Genomic DNA, 16,995 nt, shown 5'->3' on the forward strand with positions numbered 1-16,995 from the left:
GAATAGAGCTGAAGAGAGGCACAGAAAATTCTATTTTTAATTTCTAGATGGTGCTTTCAGTTCCTCTTTCTCCACTAGGTATCATCCCGCCTTAAATCCCTACTTCCTAGTGGAGGGGATGGGGCGGAGCTTCTCTGTTCTGTTCTTTCAGATTTAACTGTTTTTAATTTTGCAACATCATTTAAACACACCTTTTTTTTACAAATGAAGTGGGGAAAACTAATTTTAGGGAAAATTGGTTTTTACTGGCAAAAACTGTAATAAATTTAAGATAGGCCTAGCTTAAAAAAATCCATTGATAAAGCCATAGCTGAAACGTAGGCATTACCTCACCAATTCCTCTCTGTTGACACCACTACTAATGCATTTCAAAAACACTATTAACTTAGTTATAGTTGTATATATGGTATGGCAGTGTGGACTGTTTTCATATAGGGCCTATCACTTTGAGAGAGGTTAAGGGTGTTTGAGAATAAGCTGTTTAGAAAAATATTTGAGGCTAAGGGGGATGAAGTTACAGGAGAATGGAGAAAGTTACACAACGCAGAACTGCACGCATTGTATTCTTCATCTTCTGAGAGATTGCGGTAGAGCACAGAAGGAGTGATTGGGACATTGACCAGGAAAGTGTTCCATACCTTGGATGCACTATGTTGAAGATGAACTTTTCGTGTTGATCTTCCTTTATTTACTTTGAAACAAACTATAGAGAGATATAAACTTTTGTTTTACATATAACATTTACTACAAAATTGAAAAATCTAGAAGAATAATGTCTCTTTTTATACTAATTAAATAGTTGCTAGAATTTTTCACATATTTGATAATAATGTTATCATATTCAAGTGAGTATTTGGATTGAAGATTGATACAGATCTGGCTATCAAAGTTAAGTCGAGTTTGATGAAATAATCACTTGATCAGTCAGTTATGACCAATGAATTCATCTTCCCATCAATGTACTAATTACTGTACAATTTTTTGTTTGTAATTTTAGCTTATACAGTAAAACCTGTTCAAGACGGAAGTGACATGGTCCTAATTTTTTTTCCGTTGTGGACAGGTTTCCGTATTATTCAGGTGTGACATTCAAATGGAATATTTTGTCATTCATATACATGAAAAACAAAATGGCATGCCGCAGATTGCAAGAAGTACAAAATATTCCATTTAACACTAATCACATTAAATCAGCTTTCTGTCGCTTATTACGTTGGTGAATCATCTTGATTAAAATCTCATTTTCTGTATAAATATTATCGTAACTCACTCATTAGTCATTAAACATTACTAAAGTTTACTAATCTCATTCTATTTAATATCTAACACTATTCTCTAATACTGTACTGCATATCACTGCACATTATTAATTAATTGGACTAAGAGCCATCTATTAGAAGCCTTGAATACTGGTTTATTTAATTTCTTTCCCAGTTCAAAAGCTTGCTTTGCAGAATAGATCCAGAAATTGGCTTGTTCTTTGAAAGGTCATGAAGAACTCACTCCCACAACAGTTCATTTATTTTCACAAAAACAGTTGCTTTCTGGTTCCTTTTGTGTCACCAATATCGGCCGCAAGCCACTCACTCATTAAGATCTTTAATTTTTGAAGTGTCACACCTGAGTTTTCCACAACTGAACTTCAACATTGATTCACATAGACTTTGTTCTAATTTTCCTTTATCTCAATTTTATGCAACTTTTTTTTTTACCTGGAAATCACTACACTTGCGCTCTATTTAGCTACGACAGTATACGGGTGTGAAGCATTGAAAATCTTTGAAGGGACTCGTCTGCCTAGTCAACAGGGTAATAAAATTTATGGCCCACAGGCCAACACACCCTCATACCCTCTAAAATTTTGCAAAGAAAACTTGTTTTTATCTTAGTGACCTATATATTTCGTATATTCCTTGAAATTACACGCTGTTTCAAAATATAGTTACAAAATATAGTGTATCCAAAATATTGTTTCCGTTTTGAACAGTGGCAGACAGTTTCCGTTTCCGCGTTGGACAGTTTCTGTTTTATTCAGGAAAAATTACACATAATAGATACAAATTTCGCCAGGACCAATAAATTGTTCCGAAATAGACAGGATTCCGGATTATTCAGGTTCCGATTTGAACAGGTTTCACTGTATAATATGTCATCAACTGAGTGAGAAGTTTTAATGAAATAGAACTTTCATATCAACAGTGAAAAAATATGCATCTGCCTACATGGGCCTGGATCGCGGGTACAAGCCCCTGAAGGAACCCAGAACTCATTTACTGAAATTACTTCCAGAATCACAGGATGAGTTACCAGTTCGGAAAATGTGTGTAAGTATAGAAAATGACGATCAGGAAACCTGACACATTTACAACATTGGCAACGACTCTTTTATGTGCTATTGAGTTTATAGCGCCCTTATTCTTTTGTTGAATAAAATATTTCTTTATTTTGTTCAAAGTGCACGATTATAATGCCTTTATTTAGACTAGTAACGTGAAAAATAATCTTCACTGCTGTGAAGAGTCATATACTCAGCATTTGATATCCTATACTTGACTGCAAATCTCCTGTGTATGATCTTCAAAGGCAGCTAACCTAGACATTCAGCATTGCTTAGTCAGATTCTCATGACTCCTACTGTTAAGGCATGCAATTGGTGCTTGGGCATAAGAATTACCAGCTGTAGAGGGAATAAGTTTCTTAATACCCCCCAAAAAATAAAAAAAATAATAATTTTAGCTCAAACTGTTCACTCTGTATATAATATTGCATCACCCTCACTCTGCGAGTTCCTAAGCCAGGTCTCCAGAACAAAAAAATAATGGCTAAAAGTTGTACACATTGCGTTTAACAAAGACTATTACAGGTGTTACGTGCTGTCTCTTCTCACTTTATAGATCTCTTGGATATGGAACAACAAGTTTTGATGGAGAAATCGTTGCAATAAGTGAAAGTCTCAGGAATCTTCTGTGCCACATCAATAAATTTAAGAATGCAGTTATATTGTCAGACTCCAAAGCAGCTATTCTATCAATAGTCTCTAAACACACACTTTCATCTCAAACAGCAGAAATAACTAAAATGCTCTCTCAATTAATAACACTCAATAAAAGAATTGTATTCCAATGGATACCATCCCATTGTGGAATCCTGGGAAACGAGAATGTGGATGCATTAGCAAAGAAGGGCAGCACTGCTACTTACAGACCTGTTACTAAATCTACGTTTTACTCTGTGAAAAGATTTATTAAATCGACATACGTAGACTTCAACAAACAAAATTTGATAACACAATCACAAGGGAAAAAATGGAACTCTCTGCATCATAATCCACAGTTAATTCCCGATTTACCACGAAAATCGTCTGTAGCTGCATTTAGATTGGCAACAGGCCATGATTGTTTGGCCAAACACCTGCATAGAATTGGAATATATCAGTCCCCTAACTGCCCATTGTGCAACTCAAACCAAGAAATGGATTCGGAACACCTCAAAATCTGTGCTTCATTGGCTGACCATGATAATATCTTTGAAAAATATTGGAGTGCAAGAGGTCAAATGACTTTATTGTCAAACGCCTGGCATTAGAAAACAACAACAACAAAGACTATTATTTTTATACTTACATATTGCATTTTAAACAAGAGAGATACAGTTCTGAACCTCGGCATCATCTAGATACGTGATTGTAAGAAATCAAACACACTTGATTGTATTTACTCACTGGTCTCGGTTTTCCTTTCTGTCCTGTTACAACACAAGAAGTTCTTAGATCTTTGGATAATGTATGCACTTACCATCCAAGCAATCTGTGGTTTGATTCCTGGCATGGCAGTCCATCCATGCGTGAGTGTTTGTTCTTTGACATGTGCTGTCTCGTGTTGTCTGGTGGCCCTATACCTTGCGAACCACATGCCAGGAAGGGCCACAGTGTGAGTTTTTTTATAGTGCTGATTCAGAGATATACCTTCCCTTACACTACATTAGATGGTAAGTCGCTATTGTAAAGAAGAGGTAAAACAATAGAAGAAAGAAAGAAAGAACGGTTTATTCCAAAATCGATGAACGAAATGAACGTATTATTATATTATGCAGACGTGTAGCTGAAAATTGTTCAACCACCCATGTTAAATTCAACTCTGCATTCAAGGTTCAGTTACGCTCTTGTGCTATTTGCTTTCATAAGCAGAGTTTAAACATTTTTATGTACAGTAGTGGCAAAAAAAATGGACCGCCCCTTGTAGCTGATTTCAGATCCTTGTTCACTCCAGAGCACGATAGACTGGTAACTAAGACTTTCGTGGTTCGAATCCTGGCTGGGAAGGAAACTTTATTTTGTTCCTTATTCAAATTTATTTCCAATACTTTTCGATTGCAGCGATATTTTACTACTTAATTAACTTATTAACATGAATTTTACCAGCAATCGAAAAGTATTGGAAATAAATTTGAATAAGGAACAAAATAAAGTTTCCTTCCCAGCCAGGATTCGAACCATGAAAGTCTTAGTTACCAGTCTATCGTGCTCTGGAGTGAACAAGGTTTTTAAAATCATCTACAAGGGTCGGTCCGGTTTTTTTTGCAACTACTATACAAAGTACTGCTTGATGCATAATACTACCTAAAATAGACTATAAGTTCAATAACAAGTACATGATAGCCAGACTTATGATTGAAAGGTTGTGGGTTATGAAAGCATATTTTATTTTCCAGGTCTTCTTTTTGGTAACAGTGAATCATGGAACATAAGGTAGTAAAAATCTTGAACATCTTAATGTGTTGATGAAAAAAACATAATGAAAATGCAAAATATTAAATCAGGCCTATTTTCTTAATTATAAATAAGTAAAATACAATCAACAAGTTGAGAAGAAAGGTACTGGCCTTTCTAGAATAATTGTCCATGTTAAATTTTGTACATGACAAAAACGATACATCTGAAAATCTGTCTATATTTTATTGAAACTTATGGATTTTGTTTCTAGTATAGACTGTCGAGTAAAGAAATACGTGGAATCATGTAAGGGTTTTAAGAGGACCTCTGAAATAATTCATAATTAATTCGCACTCCAAGTAAAATACTGTCTTATGTCGAAAATAACATAATACTTTTGTAAATAATTTCCATTGCTGTTTTACTGGTTGAAGTTATGAAATTCTAATAATAAAATAGTAAATTACCAAAAGTTTCGGTACTTATTTATTAAAATATTTTTACAGCAGTACTTTACTAGAAAATAGCGTATCTTTACAAATCACAATTTTCAAGTTATGACAGCACACAGTTGAGTTTGTTTACAATCCATCACTCAAGAGATATAAAATAAGTTGTAATTATTAATGCAAATAGCTAATTTATTTGTGCTGAAATGAAATATAAAAGAAATTCTTAAAAAATACATATGAATCACTGTGAATTACGAAGTAATGACAGGGCTAATAACTGTTAATTTCAGTAATTAAACTCTCATGTTTTGTGTTATGTATGATAAAAGACACTCGTGCCAATAAAAATTCTTGTCATAATTTAATGTTAACAGTGTGCATCTTGATTACACAACTGCTAACACTATATCACTTCGGAATATAAAGTATTAATTAACTAGGTTACCTTGTTGAATATTTAATTAACACGTGAAAGCATATATATACTTTATATTCTGATCCAATAGATTCTATGAGATTCCTCACTGATATTAACAGCATCAAAATGACAATAGAAGAAAAAGCACTGATTCAGCATGAAAAACTTATTAGATTACCAGGAAACAATTGGCATTGATACAGTCCTCTCTGTAGATTGAAAACTCAAAAAAGTTTCATATCCATTGTTCAAGAATTAAAACAGAAAATCAATATCCCGAATTTAAAAGAAAACCTACAAATTAAACAAATCCTTTAACTCTATTAAATATAGAATATAATCTAAATTTAACAGAAGAAATACTAAAATCAGAAGTAAACACTGAAATACTAAAACAATTGTCTTTAGAGACAATTAATATTAGGTACCCTCCACAAAACTGGCTTCATTTATACACCGATGGATCCTTGATCTCCAGAGAACAAGGTGCCGGTGCAGGTGTTACGTGCTGTCTCTTCTCACTTTATAGATCTCTTGGGTATGGAACAACAAGTTTTGATGGAGAAATCATTGCAATAAGTGAAAGTCTCAGGAATCTTCTATGCCACATCAATAAATTTAAAAATGCAGTTATATTGTCAGACTCCAAAGCAGCTATTCTATCAATAGTCTCTAAACACACACCTTCATCTCAAACAGCAGAAATAACTAAAATGCTCTCTCAATTAATATCACTCATTAAAAGAATTGTATTCCAATGGATACCATCCCATTGTGGAATCCTGGGAAATGAGAATGCGGATGCTTTAGCAAAGAAGGGCAGCACTGCTACTTACAGACCTGTTACTAAATCTACGTTTTACTCTGTGAAAAGATTTATTAAATCTACATACTTAGACTTTAACAAACAAAATTTGATAACACAATCCCAAGGGAAAAAATGGAACTCTCTGCATCAAAATCCACAGTTAATTCCCGATTTACCACGCAAATCTTCTGTAGCTGCATTTAGATTGGTAACAGGCCATGATTGTTTGGCCAAACACCTGCGTAGAATTGGAATATATCAGTCCCCTAACTGCCCATTGTGCAACTCAAACCAAGAAATGGATTCGGAACACCTCAAAATCTGTGCTTCAGTGGCTGACCATGATAATATCTTTGAAAAATATTGGAGTGCAAGAGGTCAAATGACTTTATTGTCAAACGCCTGGCATTAGAAAACAACAGCAACTTTATATTCTGAATTTAACATTGTGGTAGCCTATTTTTCATAGCGGTAATGACTTTTCTTTCTTGTAGGACAGTTTCTCCACTGCTGTAATACCTCTGAAAGATGACAAAGAATTGCAGGAGAAGTATGTTACGGTGAATGGGAATGTGCGGTTGGGTCGACTTATGGAAGACATGGATGTATTTGCAGGTATTGACAACTTACAGTATTTGCTGGATGCTATCAATAATTGAGAACCCAATAATGAGTGACAGTTTGTGCTTCTTTTTCTTTCGTAAGATCATGTTATAAATTAAGTGGCATAAATGGTATACCTGCTTACGTAAGAAAATTAGGGACATATTTATATCATGATGTAAGTGATCAATTGTAAAAGTGCGTGAAGTGTTTAATGGGAAATTCTGTGTCATCTTCTAACACATTTTTAAATGCTGTAAAGAAAGTGTTCACAGTGATGGTTGTAGTGAGAGTCTTTATTGAGTTTGCCATGTGATGCAGTCATGATTTATTTTTTACAGTATGGGTCACATATAAACATATCCTCAACCCCAGACAGAAGCCAGAAGATTACTCGCCATATGTTATTGTAACACTTCTTATCGATAGAATGTCATTTACTTCTTTTCAACCAAAAGTAAGTGGTGATTATTTGAATCTCTTGTGTTACTTGTAAACTTCAATTTTGTAGGTAATAACAACATATTGTGGGGAGAAAAGAAAGGACGAGTAGTGTGCCCCTTTTTATTCTTGTTATATGCTGTTATTTTCACTAAATTGGATTCTTCTTCTTTTTATGCTTCTCCAATTCTTATTCTTTCATACTATTTCGTTTTGTTGAATTAGTAACGTAGTGTAGGTAAGGTAATCCATGGCGTGACAGTGCATGAAGGGCCAAGGCCGACCAGACGACTTCTGGCCTCACTTCCACATACCAAAATAAAGGTATGAACGATCATCCAACCATTACAGGGACAATGTGTGGTCAGCATGATCCCTCAAGCCGTTATAGTTGGTTTTCGAAACTGGATTTTGCTATCTAGGATAACTCTCCAAATTCATCATGATGCTGGTTGGGCACTGGTTCCATACACTGGCCGAAAATTCCTTCCCCATGAGGACTCAAACCAGCACTCATTCTGTAATGCGAGTACAGACATAAGCCTCGGACCACTATACTATGGCGTGGGACTCTTGAATTACTAGTTTTGCAGAATTTCCTATTGTGTAAGTGAGTCAGTACCCTAAATAAATTACTGTAAGATATTAAAGAGCAGGTTGCACAAAAAATTATGCTTTTCATTTTCTGAATACTGTACATAGTAGAATGGTACTTTAATTATCGTTATTAATTCGTTCCACAAACATTGAAACGATGACAATCAAATAATTTAAACCCATGTTAGAGCTACAATTCATTCTGAAATTAAAAATCTAGTCACATATCATCATCTTCCGTTTGGGTTATAACTATGAGGAAGTCCACACCTGTGGAGTAACGGTCAGCGCGTCTGGCTGCGAAACCAGGTGGCCCGGGTTCGAATCTCGGTTGGGGCAAGTTACCTGGTTGAGGTTTTTTCCGGGGTTTTCCCTCAACCCAATACGAGCAAATGCTGGGTAACTTTCGGTGCTGGACCCCGGACTCATTTCACCGGCATTATCACCTTCATTTCGTTCAGACGCTAAATAACCTAGATGTTGATAAAGCGTCGTAAAATAACCCAATAAAAAAAAACTATGAAGAAAGTTGTGTATTGCAAGAAATATGAACTCATAACACTATCACATTGATTTAATTGCAATAAGTGTTGAATCCATTACATTGCTTATAGGACTTCAATAAGAAAGTTTAATATGCGATTCAGTAAACACTGAATCATGTGTTTTGATGGGATGCCATCTGACATAAAAAAATATCAGCAACACTCTCTTAGTTGCTTACATCACAAGAACAGTGTACCTACAGGATGCTATTATGGAATGCCCTAATCACGAAGTGCATTCATTAAAACATTGCTTGCAGTCCCTGTGAAAATATTATATTGGAGAACTTACCTAGTTTTTCTATAGTTTCTGCTTTTACTTTCCATCTCCTGCTCTTCATATTCATATCTTTGTAATATGACCATTCATTAACCACAAGCAAGGAAGAATTTTTACGGCTTCTATTAAAGTTTCGATAAATTCAAACAAACAACACAAATGTAATATTAATAGCAAATTTGTAAAGTCCGCGTATTAATGGTTCGAGTTTGCTTACCAATTGACTGGGATATTAGTGGTGGTGGTGGAAAGTGTTATGTATGTCTGTGCATGTTGAGGTGTACTATACGTCCAAGCATACTGGGTGTTCATTTCAAAGTGTGTCATGATGTCACTATTATGAGTCAGCGATTTGAAGCGAGTTTCAGCTTTTATGTCAGAGAAGTTGCCTATTAATCAAGGCGTTCAATCTGAACTTGAGAACATGTATGGTATAACTTGAACGTCGTAGCAACAGATGGCGGTCTGTACGGTCTGTGTGCTGTGTATCTGTCGAACTGTGTTTTGCACGGCCAAGTCGTACGCAGGGTATTTGTTATCATCGGTTGCGTACAGCAACATTTCACAACACAAATCAAATGCTCCGTGTCCATGTTGACCGTCCAAGTTAATGTCAACAAATGCGTAAGAAATCGTCTTAACCCTCTCCACATATCCTGACAATAATAAAAAAAAAAAACCACCTCAGTACATGTTTCCAAAGAGTTGACATTCCTGCCACTACCGGCATTGCCATACATATCATTTAGAATGAACACCGTACTTGCTATGCAACTTCTCTGACACATAGGTAATACACCTTTGCGGAAGTGTAGGAAGATTGAATTCTCTAGGCTCATCGACTAGCCATATGACTGCATACAGCGAGCCATGTCACACTTTGAACTGAACACCCAGTATGTTCAAGCTACCAAGACACACTATATTGCTGCATTTTATCACTTATAACACTGTATGCTTCGTATGTGCTGTATTAACATTGCTGTATAGTACTTATACAGCTTTATAGCGCTAAATACTGTAGTGTGTGGTGTGCATTAACCTTAAATATAATTAGAATTGCAGTGCAGAATTGACAGTGTCAAACATCAGCGGATTTTAATCAATGCGGAAGTTGCTTTCCATGTAAGACATCTATCATGTGTCACATCCTAATCAAATATTCTGTGCTTTATTGTGATTGTTATTTTCAAGTGTCTAAACTGAACATACATTTTGTTGAATATTCGTTCTTGATTACACACTTTCTAACTTATACATCATTAATGATCTGTGTATTTCTTAAGTAAACAAATTTATAGACATACAGAAAAACATGCACAGCACATCCCCAACATTCAACTGAATTTCAGAACACACTCTATTCAATAAAATATTACTGATCATAAATTCCCACTAAACACCAAGAAGAAAATGGAAACACAAGACCTCACTAGGAAATCTGAAGATGACGATACATTACGTCGAAACTAGTTATTAAGGTAAAATTACCAACATAGTTTCGATAATAACACAGTGAAGATAAAAAGTTGTTTGTTTAATAAATATTATACAGATAATTAATAAATGTTGTGTAAAGAGCCTGGTGCAATGGTGCTTTCCTGTTTGCAGAGTGATGCTAACATCCACCTCTCTGGACATGTGTCATGGGTGGGCAAGTCGTCCATCGAGGTGATGGTGTGGGCCGAGCAGTATGTGCATGGCACCTGGGAGAAGATAACTCGCGCACTCTTCCTCACAGCTGCTCGCAATTCAAATAATGATGGACCTGCTGTGGTTAACAGACTCATGCCGGTGTCTGAATCAGAAAAGAAGATCTTTAATGGTGGAGAAAGTGAGATTTCTTTAAATTATCACCTAAAAGATTTTCTCTATTTATAACATAAAAAAATATGTTGTGTTGAATCACATGTAAAATTTTGCTCCTTTTAAATTAATTTTATTATTTAAGCTGTATGAATTTATTTTGCAATTCATTTTTATAGTTTTCAGAGAAGTCTGTATTGTATATTAAAAGTATTTATTTCAGTCACTGACTTCACAGCATATGTTTAAGGTGTTAAACCTTTGCATTACATGTTTAAAAGATGTATGAACGTTTTCGTTGAACTACGCCAACATTTGCAGTACACAGTCCTCACACAACCAACATCTAAAGAAGGCATGTCCACACTAATTAATTTTGACACCTGACTTGCGCCTTATCACACAATTTATTACGATTACAGTATTGGATATCGACCATGTATTGCCATATTGGATGAACAGCATCATCGTCAAATTAATATACATTACTAATTAACATTAAACAACCCAACTTATAATATATTGGCATTTATAAGACAATCATATTAATTTGAAAAATATTCAAGAAAAATTACGAGACACACACCATGATACACACGTTCTGAATGGTTGAAATATGTGCATTATTGGGAAATAGAAATATGAATAACATAAATGTAATTAAATACTGTAATTTGCAACTCTTCACATTCATAATATATAATTACCTTAGTTTTATATTTTATTTTTTATTCCTTTTACATCATGTTACTTCGTTATTCCATGTGTGAAGACTTGCAAACATATATATTTTGCAACTTACACGTGTATTTTAATTAATTGACAATAAGGGCAGTCATACAAGAATATCAGTGTGTTGGTTTTTAGTATGTTTTATCTTGCATGCCACTAAATATGTTTTGTATGTGTAGAGATTATGTAGAGATTATTGATATTGCTGAAATGTACGTCGTATCTGATGATGGCGTAGTCCAACGAAAACGTTCATACATCTTTTAAACGTGTAATGCAAAGGTTTAACACCTTAAACATATGCTGTGAAATCAGTGACTGAAATAAATACTTTTAATATGTATGAATTTAGTTTGACAACTATTTTGGCGCTACAAAAAATCGATTTCGAAATTTTGTGGAAATAATAGATTTCCATAATCGAAAAAGTAGTTTGAGCATGTTGCCGGTCCGTCTACCCATCTGTGTACAGCAATTTCTCATAAGAGATTTTTCCAATTTTGTTCATATTCAATACCTATCTTGTCGATTTATCAGAAAATGATACACATGAAATACATTAATTTTTAGTAAAATTTGATAAGTCTTTATTTGAAATGAAAAGCAAATAGTGGCAAACTCGAAATCTGTCCCAACAGTTTTATTTTTAACTAGCTGTACCCGTGCGCTCCGCTGCACCCGTTAGAAATAAATATAAAGTAATTACATAATTAAAATAGGACATTTGATCCAGGGAACATTCGTGTTTGATAGAAGGATAAATCGTTTAATATGTTACTTAATTTAAATTGTTTTTAAAATATTAAAATGCGATCATTTTGATCCAGAGACCACTCATTTGGTGCAATGACAATTCCTTTAACATGTTTCTTAACTGTTATTACCAATTATTTTTGGAAAAGCGAAAATTAACAGAAAAATTTTGGCTACAGATTTATTATTATGTTTATATTATATTATATTATGAAAAAGTGTGTTGATAATGGATGTACTCGAATTAGAAAGTTTTTAATTTGTTGTGGGAGCTCTTGAATCTCAGGAGGAACAACTTTTACAACAGCACAACATAATCTGCTTGGCTCATTACCCAATTTTTTTGCATTGCATTTATTGCATATGTATTTTATGTATTTTAACACGATTCAATTGAGCATAGTTAAAATTTGAATTATAAAATAATGGATTGCTAAGCATACTATTACTGCATACTAAATCAATACACTCTCGTTGTTCGTTAATTCTCTGAGATAAAAATGAATATGTTCATAAACATTATTATAAGAAATACAGGAAATGAATATACAGAATAACCTATCAAGTTTTCTGTGCATAAGAAGCTATTTTAATCTTACCTGTCCTCAATTCACTCACAAGTTACTGTAATAACATTATAGCATTATGTCCATCCAGAGAAACTACACTTTCCAATGATGAAATAATAATTAATTATACAAATCTGTTACTTTAGCTTCTGATATTACTTCATACAAACACAGAAACATTGTCTGTAGGCTATGTTTCATAGCTTTCGATTGTTGTGTCCAAGGCCCCTTATAGACGAAGTCATTTGTTTTTTATTTCAATACACCGCCTTAGATGACAGTTATTTTAATTTTAAAACTCATTTATCTCATTAAATATCAGTCCTATCAAAATTTTTCAGAGAACAAAACTTATCGGAAATCATTTTTAAAGAAACTTTTGTTATGTAACATATTTCACAAAAATCAATAATAAGCGAGATATTTCGATTTATTTAATTCAGGCCTCCTTATAACCCCCCTTTTAAATAACGTATTTTGAATGCCATATAGCCTATAATCTAAGTTACAACGAACTTAATTTATATTCCAATTTTCATCGAAATCGGTTCAGCCATTATCGCGTGAAAAGGTAACAAACATACAGACAGACATACAAACAAAAATTTCAAAAAAGCGATTTTCGGTTTCAGGGTGGTTAATTATATATGTTAGGACCAATTATTTTTGGAAAATCGAAAATTACCAGAAAAATTTCGGCTACAGATTTATTATTAGTATAGATTTATTTCTTGTGCGAATTGAAGAGAGTCATTTTCTCAAAAGTATCGATCACTCTCAAGACTCCCAAGCATTGAGGACATTGCGAACTAGACTCTAATTATTATTATTATTATTATTATTATTATTATTATTATTATTATTATTATTATTATTATTATTATTATTATTTTTATTTTTATTATTATTATTATTATTATTATTATTATTATTATTATCATTATCATCATCATGATTATTATTATTATTATTATTATTATTATTATTATTATTATTATTATTATTTTAGATAGGAGAAAGAACAGGATTCTGCGTCAGCAGGCATCATTACTCAAGGTGGTGCCAAATTCAGAAGAACAACAGGTGATCCATGATCTTTTCCTGAAAACTGTAGATAAAAGAGATCCCACAATTCATAGGCGAACACTGCCCCCTGACAGTGAATGGATGGACGATCACGTATACAACAGCATTGTGTATGGTCACCCTGAGGTAGGAAGTATACCTACATTCTTATTAGCTGCATCACTTTTGTATGTCAGTGATGTGTTGAAGTTCGTTATCATTTGCTGTGCAATAACATTTAGGAATTTTAAGTGCCAAAGTAAAATTTATGTATGGTCTTAAATAGTGTTGCATGCACTGTTGTCATTAATATCAACATTACTTAGAAATGTTGTTAGTGCATAAGTTAGTGCTATCAAGTCATCGTGTAGAAAGTGTGAATAGTATCAGTAATTAAATTCATACACCCAGTGTTTTGCTTACACTATCAGCAATAGTTATTTAATGTATTATTTTGTTGAAGAGCTTTCTGTACTATATATATTTATTTCTGTCTTGTTAGATTGTTGTACATATTTTAATCTAAATTTTGTTCTTTCTGGTTGCTTTGTATCCCAATTTGGTGACATATTGCAGCATTGTGGAGGTAGTTTGAGAATAGCCTGACATCTTTTTGCTATATTTTTCTGTAATGTTTTATTACACATTTAGGAACGTAATATGCACGACAAGATCTTTGGTGGCTTCCTCATGAGGAATGCTCTGGAACTTGCATGGATGTCGGCAGGCATGTACAGGTAATGGTTCTTCAGTTTAGTTTTTAGTGCGGGGATGTAAGGGTGACTTGTTTTTGAGAAGAGATTTGCTTTGGCTTATTTCTAATGCTGTTAATATTTCTGCAAAAGTAATGTTTTAAAGTTTGAATCTGCTTTTGTTATCATTCGAAGTGCAGTGAACCAAATCATTGGAACCATACACGTCTCCTAGCTTAACTATGGAGATAGATTCAGGTGTACTTACAAGTAATGTAAAGACAAGCCCTTTCATGAAGCAGTAGTTTCTAACAATTATTTGTTATAGTTGAGAAACTACAGGAGGAGTTAAGAATACTGAAGTGTGCGGTGTCATGCATCATTGAGCATTTTGTCCTTGATTAACATTTAAAATAAAGAATGTAATCACAGCATAAGTCTACGTAGGTCATTCGAAAATTAGTGGCAACACTGCTGGTATTCAGCTCTCTTAGCAGTGACCAAATGTAAGCTGGTCGTATGAGATGGAGTGGTGCCTGATATGGCTTATCTGTAAGTTATGAGATAATAATCTCATTTATATTCTATAATACAGTGGTTGTAATAACACTTATCTGCAACGTCCTAAGGTCAAAAAAATGTAGATAAGAGCAGGACCCACTCAAAATTATGTCTTGTTGTTAATGATTATGACAGTGTTTTGATCACTCATTCTGTTCCAATTGGAATGCTCGTGAATGCTGCATATTATTACAGTCACTTTTTGGACAATATTTATGACTAGCAGTGTGCCGGAAGTGCTGAAATCTCTTCAATACCCATCCCATTGTGCTTCCAATGGTGCTTATTGTTACATAGCTGCCCAAGTGGTTAATTTACTTAACAGGTGGAACTGGGTAATTCTGGAGCATTCTCTGTATTCTCCAGATATCAGTCCCTGCAAATACGACCTTTTCCCCAAGGTGAATGAACTGTTGAGAGGATATGCTTTAGAAATAGACAGGCCATTATAACAGCTGTAGAGCAGTCATTTTGAGACTCAGAACAAAATGACACTGTGGATGAGGATGAAAACCGCCACCTGCAAAAGATATGACGAGGAATATGTAATACTGGAGTAGATTACTTTTAAGAACTGTCAGTATGTCATTTGCAAATAAATAAGTAATCTTTTTCTTAATTAAACTGTTGCTACTAATGTTCGAATAACCCATGTATAGAGCAGTCAGATCATGTTTCAGCCAATGGAGCAAAGGAGCTGATGCAGCATGGTGCACCTGGCTCTCGGATTTTCGCTCCGTAATATTCTGCTCATTTCTATGTATATTATATAAAGCATGCAAGCAATTATAATTTATTGCGTAATGAGAGCTCACCTGTGAGAGAACGTTCTGCTCATTTTTAGGTATATTATGTAAAACATGCAAACAATTATAATTTATTGCGTATTGAGAACTAACCTGTGAGAGAATGTTCTGCTCATTTTTAGGTATATTATGTAAAGCATGCAAACAATTATAATTTATTGTGTATTGAGAACTAACCTGTGAGAGAACGTCCTGCTCATTTTTAGGTATATTATGTAAAGCATGCAAACAATTATAATTTATTGCGTATTGAGAACTAACCTGTGAGAGAACGTCCTGCTCATTTTTAGGTATATTATGTAAAGCATGCAAACAATTATAATTTATTGCGTATTGAGAACTAACCTGTGAGAGAATGTTCTGCTCATTTTTAGGTATATTATGTAAAGCATGCAAACAGTTATAATTTATTGCATAATGAGAACTAACCTGTGAGAGAACGTCCTGCTCATTTTTAGGTATAGTATGTAAAACGTGCAAGCAATTATAATTTATTGCGTATTGAGAACTAACCTGTGAGAGAATGTTCTGCTCATTTTTAGGTATATTATGTAAAGCATGCAAACAATTATAATTTATTGCGTATTGAGAACTAACCTGTGAGAGAATGTTCTGCTCATTTTTAGGTATATTAAGTAAAGCATGCAAACAATTATAATTTATTGCGTATTGAGAACTAACCTGTGAGAGAATGTTCTGCTCATTTTTAGGTATATTATGTAAAGCATGCAAACAATTATAATTTATTGCGTATTGAGAACTAACCTGTGAGAGAATGTTCTGCTCATTTTTAGGTATATTATGTAAAGCATGCAAACAATCATAATTTATTGCGTATTGAGAACTAACCTGTGAGAGAATGTTCTGCTCATTTTTAGGTATATTATGTAAAGCATGCAAACAATTATAATATATTGCGTATTGAGAACTAACCTGTGAGAGAATGTTCTGCTCATTTTTAGGTATATTATGTAAAGCATGCAAACAATTATAATTTATTGCGTATTGAGAACTAACCTGTGAGAGAATGTTCTGCTCATTTTTAGGTATATTATGTAAAGCATGCAAACAATCATAATTTATTGCGTATTGAGAACTAACCTGTGAGAGAATGTTCTGCTCATTTTTAGGTATATTATGTAAAGCATGCAAACAA

The 16,995-nt window shown here is 33.8% G+C and overlaps 1 protein-coding gene across 1 annotated transcript in view; it reads left to right on the forward strand.

Annotated features, from left to right (window-relative positions):
• LOC138703570 (acyl-coenzyme A thioesterase 9, mitochondrial-like) overlaps nt 1–16,995 on the forward strand; it is a 36,131-nt gene that overhangs the window by 1,914 nt on the left and 17,222 nt on the right. The window contains exons 4-9 of the mRNA XM_069831546.1: nt 2,200–2,324; nt 6,884–7,004; nt 7,334–7,449; nt 10,467–10,689; nt 13,725–13,927; nt 14,432–14,517. Of these exons, the coding sequence (XP_069687647.1) occupies nt 2,200–2,324; nt 6,884–7,004; nt 7,334–7,449; nt 10,467–10,689; nt 13,725–13,927; nt 14,432–14,517 (874 nt within the window). The remainder of the gene's footprint in view (nt 1–2,199; nt 2,325–6,883; nt 7,005–7,333; nt 7,450–10,466; nt 10,690–13,724; nt 13,928–14,431; nt 14,518–16,995) is intronic.

Source organism: Periplaneta americana, chromosome 7 (genome assembly GCF_040183065.1).
Source record: "Periplaneta americana isolate PAMFEO1 chromosome 7, P.americana_PAMFEO1_priV1, whole genome shotgun sequence".
Classification (NCBI taxonomy): domain Eukaryota; kingdom Metazoa; phylum Arthropoda; class Insecta; order Blattodea; family Blattidae; genus Periplaneta; species Periplaneta americana.